A 14,548-nucleotide genomic window follows, 5' to 3' on the forward strand; every position below is an offset into this window, starting at 1 on the left:
CTCGATTTAGGACATCCACACTAAGACCAAAAGTTTCAAGGAGAAAACTTTAAATATCAAGCTGTCCCAACCAGGCAGGACTGAATGCCCTGTACTGAAAGTGTCAGCCAGAGGTTCAGATGTCCATTTCTTAGATTTGTTGTAGGGCATGTTCAGTCATCAGGTGGGAAATTGTCAGATGAATTTTAGGTATCTTTCCTATTCTGAGACTCTGAGATATTATTTGTTTTCAGACTCTGTAAAAACATATGGACTGGACTGGGCGATGGTGGCTTACGCCTGTAATCTTAGCACTCTGGGAGGCCGAGGTGGGAGGATAGCTCAAGGTCAGGAGTTCGAAACCAGCCTGAGCAAGAGTGAGAACCCATCTCTACTATAAATAGAAAGAAATTAATTGGCCAACTAATATAGAGAGAGAAAGAATTAGCTGGGCATGGTGGCGCATGCCTGTGGTCCCAGCTACTTGGGAGGCTGAGGCAGGAGGATTGCTTGAGCCCAGGAGTTTGAAGTTGCTATGAGCTAGGCTGATGCCATGGCACTCTACCCTGGGCAAATAGACTCTGTCTCAGAAAAAAACCAAAAAAAACCATATGGGCTTATGGGTGGGTTTTGTCTGTTTGTTTGTTTTCTTTTTATCTAATGTAGCTGGAAAGCCACATCTTATAACAGAAAAACAGCTTATTCTTGTGGCGAATGCTCACATGCATTGGGACCCTGAATACTCTGATGTGAAGTTGGTGCAAACTATGATGTTCCTCTCAGAAGTGAAGAACATTATTGATAAAGCCTCTCGAAACCTCAAATCCAGTGTATTGGGAGAATTTGGAACTATTCCACTTGTGTTATGTGCAGATCTTAATTCTTTGCCAGACTCTGGTAAGAAAAGAATGTTAATTTATATAGAATGCTTTTTGACTTAAAACATTTTTGTAATGTATTATGTCTGACCATTCCAAATTTAGTCAAAATGAAAATTCAGTTTGTAGTGGCAGCCATGAGCAGGTTTAAAAAATTTTTTGTGTGGGGTGGGTGAAGCTGTTTTGAAAATGAAATAGATTATGGAACCCTAAGGAGGAAGGATATTATTATCATCTTCAGTAAACATGTAGGTAATGTATTTTATTATCTCCAAGTCATGTATAATCTAGACTCTGAAAAGGTTTATTAAGACAGCTGCTTTGGGATTCAAGCATATGATAATATAATTACAGTTTAAATTTGAACTATGTATTATAGGATCTCAATTTTGTGTATGTGTGATTCGATCAGGAAAAGACAACTCCAGGTGGAAATTGAGCTCCTTAACACAAATCAGTTAAGTGATTTTAACAAAGAGCAAGGATCCTGATTTTTATCACAATGTAGAATACAAAAAGGTTGATCTGAATACTTTTCCACAGATAGGAGACATAATAAACCTTTGTACTATCAAACTAAATATTTCTTCCTTTTTTATACTTTTACACAAGAATACTTTTTCTTTGACTTTTCCTTGGACTTGCATGAATGAACACACGTTTGGAATAGGTAAATTTGGTAGCACATTATTGCCATCACAATTGATAAGATCCATTAAGAAAGAAACTGTTAAATTTGTTTTCAGGGAAAATAAAGGTATCTGTAATTCTGAATGAAGAACTGTAATTCTTCATTCCATTTTATCAAGCTGTCTGGAGATTACTGCAATTGAAGTAGTTGAGGATTATTTTCTGGCAAATTGCCTGCATGCGTTCTATCTTTGTAGCTACAAAGCATCTGGGGGGGAAGGAGAGAATCTAGTCAAATAAGACGCATCTGGCACCCATTTCAGAGTTGAAAAATATAGTATTTTAATAGCAAACACATGAGGAAATGTCCAACCTTGCTAACTAATTAAATGAAAGTTAAAATATATTTTCAGAGCCCATCTTATGCTTAAGAAATTGAGAAAACATGGCAGGAGGGGGCAAAAAAAGAAATTGGGAAAACTGTCCAGGGATGGTGAAGTTGCTCTGGAACTAACTGGTGGCATGTTCTTCCATAGTTGGCAGTATTCTAAAATGGCACATTCAGTCCTAATCTTGGGATTTTATGCCAACTAAATAATTTAGCATAAGCAGAAATCTGCATACTAAGATATTTATTATGGTGTTATCTTTAATTCTTTTTAAAAAGTGGAAACATCCTTAATTTTTAAAAATAAGTAGTTTAGCAAATATTGTACACCAGCCCAGTTGTATTATGCTGCCATTAAAGAAAGATAATTGGGAAGGCACATATGTTCACATGGTATAGTATTAAATTAAAAAAGCAAATTGCAGAATATTCAGTATACAGTGATTACACATAAAAATAGATGTGGACAAGTTCTGGCAAGTGTACAAAAATGAAACATTTTAGAAAGTAGGAATATGTGTGGTTTAAAACTATTTACTATTTGCATGACCTTTTAAAATGACCTTTTGTACAGTGTATCTCATATTTGACAATGAAAAAAGTACCTTTCTCTTCATTATAGGTGTTGTAGAATATTTGAGCACTGGTGGAGTAGAAACAAATCATAAAGACTTTAAGGAACTGAGATATAATGAAAGTCTTACAAATTTCAGCTGCAATGGGAAGAATGGAACAACCAATGGAAGGATCACTCATGGTTTCAAGTTAAAGAGTGCCTATGATAGTGGCCTGATGCCTTACACAAATTACACATTTGATTTCAAGGTGTGTCTTCAGATTATTGATATGCTTTTAAAAAATTCATTTTACTGGCAAGTCTTGTAACTTCAGTATGTCTTTCAAATGTGGAATGTGGATATTTGTTCAGACTGCAATTAAGCAATCATGAAATTTTTGACAGTTTCTTTTTTCTTTTCTTTTCTTTTTTTTTACCTTTTCTGAGAGAGAGTCTCACTCTGTCACCCAGGCTGGAATGCAGTGGCATAGTCATAATTCACTACAGCCTTAGACTTTTGGGTTTGAGCGATCTTCTTGCCTCAGCCTCCTGAGTAGCTGGGAACTACAGGCACATGCCACTATATATATACCTGGCCCAAAAAAGTTTTTTTTAAATTTTTTGTAGAGATGGGGGTCTCACTTTTATATTTTAATTTAACTGAAACTGTACTCTTTTGTGTGCCAAACTGTGGTTTATATTAGCCATTTTTAAATGTTTCTAAATGTGGATGGAAAAATCCAAATTCTAAAATAATTTAAAGAGGTTTATTCTGAGCAGAGTATGAGTGACCGTGGCCTAGAGCTATGCCCAAGAAGCCGTGAGCACGTGGTCTGGCCATGGTTGAACTACAGTTTGGTTTTATACATTTTAGGGAGGCAAGAATTACACATAAAGTCATAAATCAATACATGGAAGCCATACATTGGTTTGGCCAGAAAAGGTGGGGCATCTCAAAGGTGGGGGCTTACAAGTCATAGGTGGGTTTTAGGGATTCTTTAGTTGATAGGTGGCTTAGAGAGTTAAGCTTTGTCTAAAGACCTGGAGTCAGTGGAAAGGAATACTTCAATCAAGATAGGGGTCTGCTAGGCTGCTTGGCTTAAGACTAAGGGGATCTTCTGTCTTTCATGTGGCTATACCAGAATCAGGTTGGGAAGTAAACCACATTATATCAGATTAACAAAACCTGTTTAGTTAGATTTTATTGTTTGTAGGCATGACTCACTAGGCCTCTTAGAAAGAAATTTGGGCCAAAGAAAAAGACCAGAGTTCGCTTCTCATAAGATATATATCTTACCTCTGTGTGCCTTCTTACACAGTCAACAGCTTACAATATGGAGCTTTTCTTAGTGACTCTCATTGTTGTGTTTTGTTTTATCTTAGAGAGAGAGACAGAGAGAGAGTGTGCGTATCACCCTGTTTCCCTGAGGGTGGCCCTTTCCCTAGGCCAAAGCACCAGCCTAGCTCACAGCAACCTCAAACTCCTGTGCTCAATTGATCCTCCTGCCTGAGCCTCACGAGTAGCTGGGACTACAGGAGCGCACCACCACGCTTGGCGGATTTTTCTATTTTTAGCAGAAAGGGGGTCTCTCTCTTGCTCAGGCTAGTCTTGAACTCCTGAGCTCAAGCATTCCTCCTGCCTCAGCCTCCCAGAGTGCGAGGATTATAGGCGTGAGCCACCATGCCTGGCCAGCTCATCATTTTTAATATCAGTGATTGTTTAGAGCTGTGTCACTTTCATATGTACTGGATCCCACAGCTAGGTGCTGCTGAGGAGATGCAGGGCAGGTGGAGACAGCCTTCCCTCATGCAGCGATGGTCTGGTCGGAGAGACAGGTCTTGGCCATACAAATGAGTATGTAATTGGGATGAGCATTAGCAAGAGAAGACAATTGGTCATAAACAGTATTAAGTGTGTGGGAGCAGAATTCAGGAAGGTCTTTAGAAAGTGGCTGGACCTGACATTTAATGGTTGGGAAAGAATTCACCAGATGACAAGTAGAAGAGAGTGTTGCAGGCAGAAGGGACAACATAGGGAAGAGTCTGGTAGTACAGACTCCTCCACCCCCAAAGGCTAGTAATGGCAGCAGGGTAGAGAGCAAGGGACAGTGGCACAAATTAGGTTAGGACAGAAACAAAGGCTGTGTCCTAAAGCAGCAGTCCCAATTTTTTTGGCACCAGGGACCAGTTTCTTAGAAGATAGTTTTTCCACTGACGGGGAAGGGGTTGGTGTTAAGTTGGGAGGCAGAGCTCAGGCAGTCATGCTTGGCCCTTTTTTCCTAATAGGCCACTGACCAGTACCATGCATTGGCCCAAGGGTTGGGGACTGAAGTCCTAAAGGGTCTTTTAGGTCTCATTAAAGATTTGGTAAAGATAGGAGGAAGAATGCTTTATTCTGCTAGATTTGACATTTGGGGAACCATTTGGTTTATGTAGTACAGAACAGACCTCTTCCACAAGCTAGGAAATTTCATTTGTTTTGTTTACCCTCACATTACTGTAAGGGTATATGTCTTGATAGCACTCAGTATTTTAGTGTTATCTTATGTGGGGCCTTGTCTTTTTCCCCCCTGTTTTTCAGGGTATTATTGACTACATCTTCTATTCCAAACCTCAGCTGAACACGTTAGGCATCCTGGGACCTCTGGACCACCACTGGCTGGTTGAGAATAACATCAGCGGCTGCCCACATCCACTCATCCCCTCTGACCACTTCTCACTTTTTGCACAACTGGAGCTCTTACTGCCTTTCCTGCCCCAAGTTAATGGCATTCATCTTCCTGGCAGGAGGTAGTTAAGTTCCTTCAGAGGACAACCTTGATTTACTTGTAAACTCGTGAAAATCTGAATATAGGGGAGTGAGGTATGGCCACTAGGGATTTTTTTCCAAATGATGATTTGAATTTTCAATCTGATTATTTGATAAGGATACAGTATGAAAGCCAGGTGCTAGCAACAGACAAATTCTGAGCCCAGTATACTTTATATACTGTTAGACAGGGATTGGTGTGTTTGCACCTATCTTTAATTTGTCACAAGAAATTTTCCTGTTTCTTCAATATAGTATTTTCATGCCTTGAAACAGGAAAATGTTTGAGCAGCATGTTCTCTCTGCACAGAGATCTGCAGCACTACTCTTTCGAGGCCAGTAGTAGCATCCAGAGACCGTTCTTCCACACTTTACTCTCTCCTTTTTCAGACTTGTTTGTAAAATATAGAATTTGAATTTAGCCTTTATGATTGTATATGATCCACAGAAGACCTGATTTATGAAATTTTGTACTAAAAAAAATCAGATTTGGAAATGATTGTATTGTAAACTAAGGCTAATTTTTATTTTACCTGTTTCATGTGTTATAAAGGCCAGCTTGTAAAAGAAGCTGCAACAGACTTTCTCTGCTCATGATTTGCACTGTTAGGGTTTTGTTAGCCCTTTTGTACTACTTTATTTTTAAATTGAGAACATTGTTCTTTAAATCTAAATCTGCTTAAACTTCAGAACGTTTTCTTGGACCAGAGGCAACTTATTCATGAATTTCTGAATTTTTATGAAAACTATCTACCAGGTCAGATAAACTGAACAGTGTAGGCATTTATGGCTTGAATGTAATGGTTGGTATATGTACATTCTGATATTTTTAAATCTTTAACTTTTTTAAGTTAAAAAATTACAGCTGCTTAGGTACAGCCTCTTAACTCCTTTTTGAGACACTTCCTGTCCTATCTCCACTGTGCCTGCCTAAATTTGTTCTCACCAAGCACTGCCTGTGCATGCAGAGAAAATCTGTGCATCCTCTTTTATATTTTTAAAATCCTGTTTAACATTTTTGAGAATTTTATGAAAATGCTTTTGTATGAGCTGTGGCTTTTTCCTGTTGTGAAGCATTGAATATCCCATTTTGGAACATGTTCATAGGGTGGGTCCCTGGATCTTTGCTCACCAGACCCAAGCACTGCTTCTTGGTGTCATTGCACAGTGCTGCTTGTGACCCAGAATACTACTATCATGTGAATTCTTTTTGTTATCCATGTATTCCTTAGTCTCTTTTTTTTAAATCATTCCCTTTTTAAAGAAAAAGTAATTTTCCGTTTATGAAGCAGTATAAATTAGATGCATTTTCAAATGGGTCCCTAAGACAATTCTTCAGATCATTTTTAAAGTGACTAAGTCATTTTAGTATGTCAACCAAAATAAAAGTTATATTGTACCCTGTATTTTGCCCATAGTGCCCTTTAGTAGATTAGAGATTAAAGCCAGCTTTGACTTTGCAAAGTTAACTTGTATATGTTCTGTTCTCATTCATTCATTCTTCTCTCGAAAATCAAATGAATTCAGAGGGAGCTTGGTCTAACTGCTTTTGTTTCAACTGCAGGCAGGGGAGCAAAAGGACACCATGGTGAGCATTAAGAAAAAAAATTGTTATTAGCAATTTTTATACAGAGAATGAGTCATTTTGGATAATGACTTAAAATTTTATGAAAAAATGTTCAGCACTTAAATGTGCTTATTCTGTTTTTAAGAAAAAATAAAATTACATACTGTTTAAATAAGTGATTCTTTTTCCCCCCCTTCCTATTCAGAAAATTCTCCAAAAGCTTTTATTCTTGAATCTTTGTCTTGGACCTGTTTTTTCCTTTGAGGTTTCTTTTCTTTTCTTTTTTAAGATTTTGTTGTGATGTTGTATTTTTTTATATTTTGCTTTTTGTTTGAGTTGTGCTGACACCAAACACATCCAGTTTTATAATCAGTACATTGGAAAGCTGGTGTTGATGTAGAACCAGTGCATAACTTTTTATGGGGTTTTTTTTGGTGAAGTGTGTTTACTCATTTTTCCTAAACACTGTGTTGGTAATGTGCATCATGACAATTTCCAGTGAGGGTGAGCAGGAGCTGGTTGGACTGATACTGAGGAAGCCACTTTTCCTGTGATCTGCATTATGTAATCACAAGTCCAGAGAGCTTTATGGAAGAGGGAGGGACAGAGCACTTACTCGTTTTGTATTTGTTAATGGAGGATGTAATCTTTTCATAGATGCTGGAACTAGAGTGCACTTGTTAGATGGTTAAGGTTTGAGCTTTACACAAAATGCTTTCATCTGTATTATTGTCTATAATATATTTGAATTTTAGGGCAGCATATTAAGATACAGTGGCGTGTTATGTATTGAAAATACTTGTTTTTGCCTCTTCCAGTCATACTGCATTCTGTGGGTCATCTTGAACAGCTTCTCCACCTTATTTGGATAGTGATAAATTGAGCCAAGAGCGTAGATTTACAACTGTAACCTTCAAAAGAGAAAGAAATATTTGGGGTCTATAGAAAATAGTCATACCAAAATAGACTATGATACTTTTGTTAAGCAAGGTTTTGTGTTTTAAATATTTTCTGTGTCCTGAACAATTTCCAGCGATCCACATTTCTTATAATGCAATAAAAACTAGTGTATTTTCACAGTGTAGATTTTTCTCAAAAATCTTTAACAAATACATTCAATGTATTGCCATAATGTAATTTCAGTGTTTTTGCTGGATAAATTCATCTTAGGAATATTTTACAGAAAATTTGGGGCATGTTTTCTGTTTTAAAGATCAGAAATTTAGAGGCACTCAATTCCTTTTTGCAAATCTCTCAAAGTACACTTTATTGATGGTAATTATTTATGCCTTGAGAATTTAAATAATGTTCATCAAAATTAATTTATGGCATAATTTATGCTAAAGTTGTAGATTGCAACTTTTATAGTCCTAGAAGATGGGCAAGGAACATCTCCAAGAAATGTGTTTTGGGTTTTTTATTTGATTTGATGACAACCGGGAAGACTTAAACTTGGGGTTTAGCCCTTTGAAACCTAGGGACATTATTAAATTGGATGGAATGCAATTTAATTGCATTCTAATTGTTGAAATTAAAACTTCAAAGCTCTTCTAAGATTCAGGTTTTCTGTAATAACATTCAAGTTTCAGAGTTCCACTTTTATTACTAAAACTTAATACTAAACTTCTGGAATTAGTTTCCATAGTGACTTTTAAGATTTTGGAGTCATATCTTATAAGGACAAAAGCCAACCTAGGTAAAACAATTACAGAAGTTTGTTCTTTTAATGAAACAATCAGAACATCCAGTAAAATGTTGCAGATAATTCAAAGAACAACTTTAGCAAGTGTTTCTCCCCCACTCATATACAATGTTTGAAGATGTTCACTTTGCTCTTCTTTTTGGTTATGTAAATTTTGATATCTGATAGGTTGACATAATGTCTAAAGTATCTAGTCTTTATTCACAGTACATTGTATTGTGTAATGCACTGGACTAACTCTTGTTTACCATTCATGTAACAAAACCCAGCACATTTATCTGCACTAAGCTCAAAGAATGTCATATTTACCCAGGCGGCTCTTTGATAAGGGTGATGGGAAACTGAATATATACCATATGGACTGGTGGTAACAAGGGCTTTTACTGTTCTTTCAGTGGAACCTTCTTGATCAAATTGTAACTAGCTAGTATTATATTTATATACAGGGTCTCATTCTTTACTGATGTATTTTCCTACTCATAGCCAACCAATAAATTCAATATCTGTTTCAAATATTTTAAAAGTGTAATTTGTATAGCTATAGTACTGAGGTTTGAGAAAACCAAATGTTAATCAGCAGGCCACACATTTAAAATTCTGAGTCATCTGGGACAGGGTTATAACTCACCCTTCCAAAGAGAAGAGTGAACCGGGACAGGGTGGTGATAAGGGGAAATAGTGTAAACTAATGTATTTCCTTATTGGCTGTGTTACTCTGTATAACACTCATATCTTTGCCAAAGGTCAATTTTATATTTAGGCAACTGATGGTTCTTTTGCATTTAGGATTTTTGTTGTTACCATATACCTCATAATATAAGAAATGGGCTCATGTGTCTTCTGTCTTTGGAAGGAGGTTGACGTATTTTAAATAAATACTTTTAAATACAGTAGCAAACAATGTGTTGGGATTATGCTGATTCATTAAATGTTTTACTTGTTACATGAATATTTGTTGTATATGTAAACTTGAAAAATATGTGACTTTGTACGTCTTCATATGTTGGCTTACAGTTGAGAAACAAACATTAAATCCACTTGCTTTTTAAAAACTACTTCTATAACAAATGTAAAGTTTTATGTGGATGCTAGAAAAAAATAACTTAAAATCAGAAGACAATTTAGGTCAAATGAATGCTGAGATGCTCAGTTTTTAAAGCAGACATGTTCTACTTAATGTATAATACAGTCAAAAGAGATACTTTCTGGGAAATTCATAGTTAGGTGATTTTGTCATTGTGTGAACATCATAGAGTGTACTTACACAAACCTAGATGGTATGGCCTGTACGCTTAGGCTGTATGGTATGGCCTGTTGCTCCTAGGCTATAAGCCTGTACAGCATGTTACTGAACTGAATACTGTAGGCAGTTTTAACACAATGATAAGAATTTGTTTATATAAGCAGAGGAAAAGTACACTAAAAATACAGTATAAAAAATTATACACCTGTATAGGCAGTTGCGTTATAATCTTATGGGACCCACCATTGTATATGCAGTTTCTCCTTGACTGAAATGTTGTTATGCAGCACATGACTGTATAATTTTACCTGTATAATGGGTCTTGTTCTTCTAGATAATTGTCAAAAAATAAATTTAAAAAGTTAATTGAAGTATGCCATGTTACTTTATAAGTTCTAGTTAGTGTTCTTTAAAAGAACAAGTACCTAAAGAAACACGAACTGAAATCTATTTAGAATAAAGTTTTTAGGTTTTAGGTGACAACATTATATATTTGAGACTTCCCTTTTTAGACTATAATTTAGGTATTCAAATTTTAAAATAAGCTTTCACAAGTATTACTGAGACAATTTTAACATAATAGGTAATATTTCTAAGAGTTTTATAGAAGATAGTTTTTTACTAGAATTTTAGTAGAATTTGAGAGATACTTGTGTAAGTAAATTTTCCTCAAATAATATTTTAAGTAGCTTATTCTCCAAATGAGTCTAACTATTTAGTCTATAACTAGGAATTGTGAAAACTGCTGGATTACATGATAGTTTGAAACCTGGTTTCTACAGTTGCCTTAGCACATTTAACCTTTTTTTTAATCAAATGAATAAGATGTCAATTTTCTTTTTCTTTTTTTTTTGAACTGCAAACTTCAAATCACTTTAATTTACCCAAAGGCTATTATTTGGGGCCTGTCACAAGAAATTTCTCTTATTTTATTAGCATGACCTGAGGCAGGCTTTAAGAGCTTTTATTGCTGGATACTTTTCAGTTTAACCAGCAAAGTGAATCTAAGCTGCTGGGCTTGCAAAATTACCACTAGAAAGCTGCCTAAGCTTACGTAAAACTGAGACACATTTGAGGGAAATAGAAATTTACAGGTATGATTCCTGACTTAAAGTTGCTCGTTGACCATTATAATCTAGTGCAATAGGCACTAAAGTTGTACCAGGTATGGAGGAAGCAACTGTATACATGGGCTTACAAAATCTTTCAGTGATGACCTTTGGGCTGGATTTTGAAGGAATAAGAACTTGTTTTCAGGGTGAATACTAGCTATAGTAAGACCTTTTATGAAATGTGTAAATATGAGTAGCCTTTTGAACTACATGCTAAAGTTTGAACTTCATCGTCTAGGTGGTAGAGGAGCTGTACAAGGTTTTTGTTAGGAGTAGAATTCCCAGATTTTTGTGTTAGAACGTTTGCTGTAGCAGCACTGTGGAAGATGAGTGAAAAGAATAAGACTAAATTGTCATCAGACTAGTTAGCTGGCTTCTGGTAAGATTCAGTTGACAGATGATAAGCTGAGGAGAGCTTGCAGATCAGTAAGCATAGAAAGGAAGGGGAATTTGAAGTGTTTGCAAAAGAGAAGTGAGCTCATGCCTCACACATGGGTGAAAAGATAGGTAAGTGAGTTTTGTAGTCACGTTTTCATTTTGTAAGCCCTGACTCAACATCTCCTGTGTCTACCACCAAGGCCCTCATTTTTACTTTACTGATTTGACAAAGTATTCAGTGAAAAAGTTTTCTCAAGCTGCATTTTACTTCATTTCTCATTATCTTTCTCCCATCCAAGTACTAACCAGGCCTTACCCTGCTTAGCTTCCGAGATCAGATAAGATCGGGCATAGACCATTTCTCATTGTCTGTCTTTCAGATTTTGGTCTACAAAAGAGATCCAGCGTGCTCCCACTAAGCAGCTGAGTAATTAAAAACAATAATAGATAGCATTTGATGCTAACTTGTTCTTTTAGCCTGTTTCCTTTAGGCTTTTTATGTTACTGAAAATGGTTTAGGTGCAAAAATATTGCTTTTCAGAGGTTACTGGTAAGATAAAGCATTAGAAGACAGTAAATAGAGCAGCACATAACAGATTGAAGGTGTCCAAGAATTTCTAAACTCAGCTAAGTTTAACCTTTATGGAAAGGATTAGCTCTGTGTTCTTCAATATGGTGGCCTCTAGCCATGTATTGCATTTGAGCACTTGAAATATGGCTAATGGGACTGGTATTGTAAAAATTTTTTTGTTGCTAAACAAAACTTGATTATTTTCATAGGACCATATTTTCCTTTAACTGTTGCAGTATTTAAGATGAGGAACTCTTACATTGTTTGTCTGTATTGCACATAAACACACCATCGGTTGATGTCAAAGAATTGATTCCATTCTATGTTTTACTACTAACCAAAGCAACATTTTAATGTGTTTATCTGGATACTTTATGCAGACAGCAAGAATTACTGTACCCATGTAAATAATTATTAGTAATTAAGGCACCTATGTTCATATTAAATTATTTTCCTAGTTTATAGAATAAATAAGTATGGAAAAATCATTAAATTTAAATTTAAGATCAGTTTTGATACAGAATTGAGCGGAAATGCAGAGCAAGTTGTACAGCTGGAATAGTAAAAACTAGATCTAGCAGATTTCAGGATGAATGACAGTTGCAATTTGCTACACCAGAGCAAAAAAAAGAAAATCTATTTTGTGGAAAAAGATAAAGGTAATAAAACAATTTTAAGACATCTTCTTAAAGTACATATTGGATTTAATGTTTCCTCTCAATGGTCGAAAAATAGATGAAATTAGTCACCTGAAATCAGAATTAAATGTCCAACAGAAAGTTTTGAAACAATTTTGTAACAGGATCTGAGATTATTGATTTGGCCAGCTATAAAAGGGCTTGTACTTTTGCACAGAAAAAAATTTTTTCTAATAGAAGACACAAAAGTTAATCATACGGAAATTTTGTTAGAAAACTATAGAGGAAGCATGCCTTACAAAAATGAAGGATCTTCAAGTAAGCCAACAGTTACCTATAGAATACAACACCTTTCTAATATTATTAAAGATCAGTTGATTCAAAATTTGAAAAATTTAAGGTATTTGTTTAGACGAGTGTGCAGTATAAAACATTCTTCCCAGTTATTACTTTGTGTACAATGTGTCTTACAGGATTTCCAAATTTACAAAGAAATGTGAATTCTTAGCCTAAAATCAGACTTGTGGCATAGATATTTTTGCATCTTTTCCATCTACTAAAGAAAAACTTCAGCTAGATATGAAAAAAAGAGAGAGAGGGTTTGTCATATCACTGCAAATAGTGCTCCTGCTATGTCAGGTGAAAAGTCTGGATTTACTGGAATTTTAAAAGGAACCTGAGTTTCTCTTTCTGTTTCACCATATGGTATTTATTGGAAATAAAGTTGTGTTCAGTTTTCTGAAACATTCTGCCTCAAAGGGTGTCCTAGATACCTGGTTGCTAAAATTGTTTAATATATAGGTTGAAATCAACAAGTCATCATCAGTTTGTGCACCATTCAAAGAAATAGAAGATAATTTAATCTTGTCTTTTGCTAATTGGTTTAATTATGAAGGAGTTCTAATGATTTACTGTTCTGTTGATTCCAATTTAAGATTATCTTGCAACAGAAAGAATGCTTGCACATCTTCTTAACCAATATTGCACTAAGTAAGAATGAACCAAAGTGAAGCTCCAAGGAAAGGAAAAACTTATTTGTGGCCTTCATGTACAGGTAAAAGAATTTATGTTGAAAGTAAAACTTCATAATACAAATCAAGAATATGGATTTTACCTATTTTCTAACATTGTAAAGTTTGATTGTAATCCACAGTTTGTAAATTGTAAAAAATATAAGTAAAACTTGAAGGACACTTTGTTATGTTGATAAGTTTAGAGTTGTTTTGCAAATTATGCAATACTCCTTTGAATTTGATGTTAAACTATAGAGTAAACAGAATAATTTCTGAGTACTTGGAGAGAAACATATAAAATTTTGCTACAAGGTTCAATAGCTTCTTCTAAAAAGGAAGCATCGGTTTTGTTGATGTGGATCCAAAGTTTTTAAAAATAATTTTGGGGGATTTGATTCAGTTATGAGAAAATTTTAATATGTTTGGTACAGCTTTGTTATGTGAATCAACTTTTTCAACAATGTTTTATGAAATCGAGTGCAAAAAAAGTATTAAAGGAATTAAAATGTCACCATAGAAAATAATTAACTCTGGTCGGGTGTGGTGGCTCACACCTATACTCCTAGCAATCTGGAGGATCATTTGAGCTCAGGAGGTTGAGACCAGCCTGAGCAAGAGTGAGACCCCGTCTGTCCTCAAGAATCAGAAAGAAATTAGCTGGACAACTAAAAATATATATAGAAAAAATTAGCTGGGCATGGTGGCGCGTGCCTGTAGTTCCAGCTACTTTGGAGGCTGAGGCAGGAGAATTGTTTGAGCCCAGGAGTTTGAGGTTGCTGTGAGCTAGGGTGATGCCATGGCACTCTAGCCTGGGCAACAGAGTGAGACTCTGTCTCAAAAGAAAAGAAAAGAAAAAACTCAATGCAAAGAAAAAGTAAAGGAGGAATAGAGGAATAAAAAAGACATGAGACATAGAAAACAAAAGGTAAAATGTCAGTCATAAAGCCAACAGTATCAATAACAACATTGAATATGAGTAGAATAAACAATCACAGGACAGACTGGATGAAAATAAACAAAATCCAAGCATATGTACTCTGCAAGAGATGCACTTTAGAGAAAAAAATACAAACAGGCTGACAGT

The 14,548-nt window shown here is 35.5% G+C and overlaps 1 protein-coding gene across 4 annotated transcripts in view; it reads left to right on the forward strand.

The window, feature by feature from the left end:
* The window catches only part of CNOT6 (CCR4-NOT transcription complex subunit 6), a 91,626-nt gene extending 83,742 nt beyond the window's left edge, over positions 1-7,884 (forward strand). For all 4 annotated transcript variants that reach the window (XM_075993738.1, XM_075993739.1, XM_075993737.1 and 1 more), the window contains 3 exons: positions 646-876; positions 2,498-2,700; positions 5,013-7,884. In XM_075993738.1, the coding sequence (XP_075849853.1) occupies positions 646-876; positions 2,498-2,700; positions 5,013-5,225 (647 nt within the window). In that variant the 3' untranslated portion in view covers positions 5,226-7,884. The remainder of the gene's footprint in view (positions 1-645; positions 877-2,497; positions 2,701-5,012) is intronic.
* The last annotated feature ends 6,664 nt before the right edge of the window (positions 7,885-14,548 follow it).

The sequence above is a fragment of the Microcebus murinus genome, chromosome 17 (assembly GCF_040939455.1).
Source record: "Microcebus murinus isolate Inina chromosome 17, M.murinus_Inina_mat1.0, whole genome shotgun sequence".
NCBI classification, from domain to species: domain Eukaryota; kingdom Metazoa; phylum Chordata; class Mammalia; order Primates; family Cheirogaleidae; genus Microcebus; species Microcebus murinus.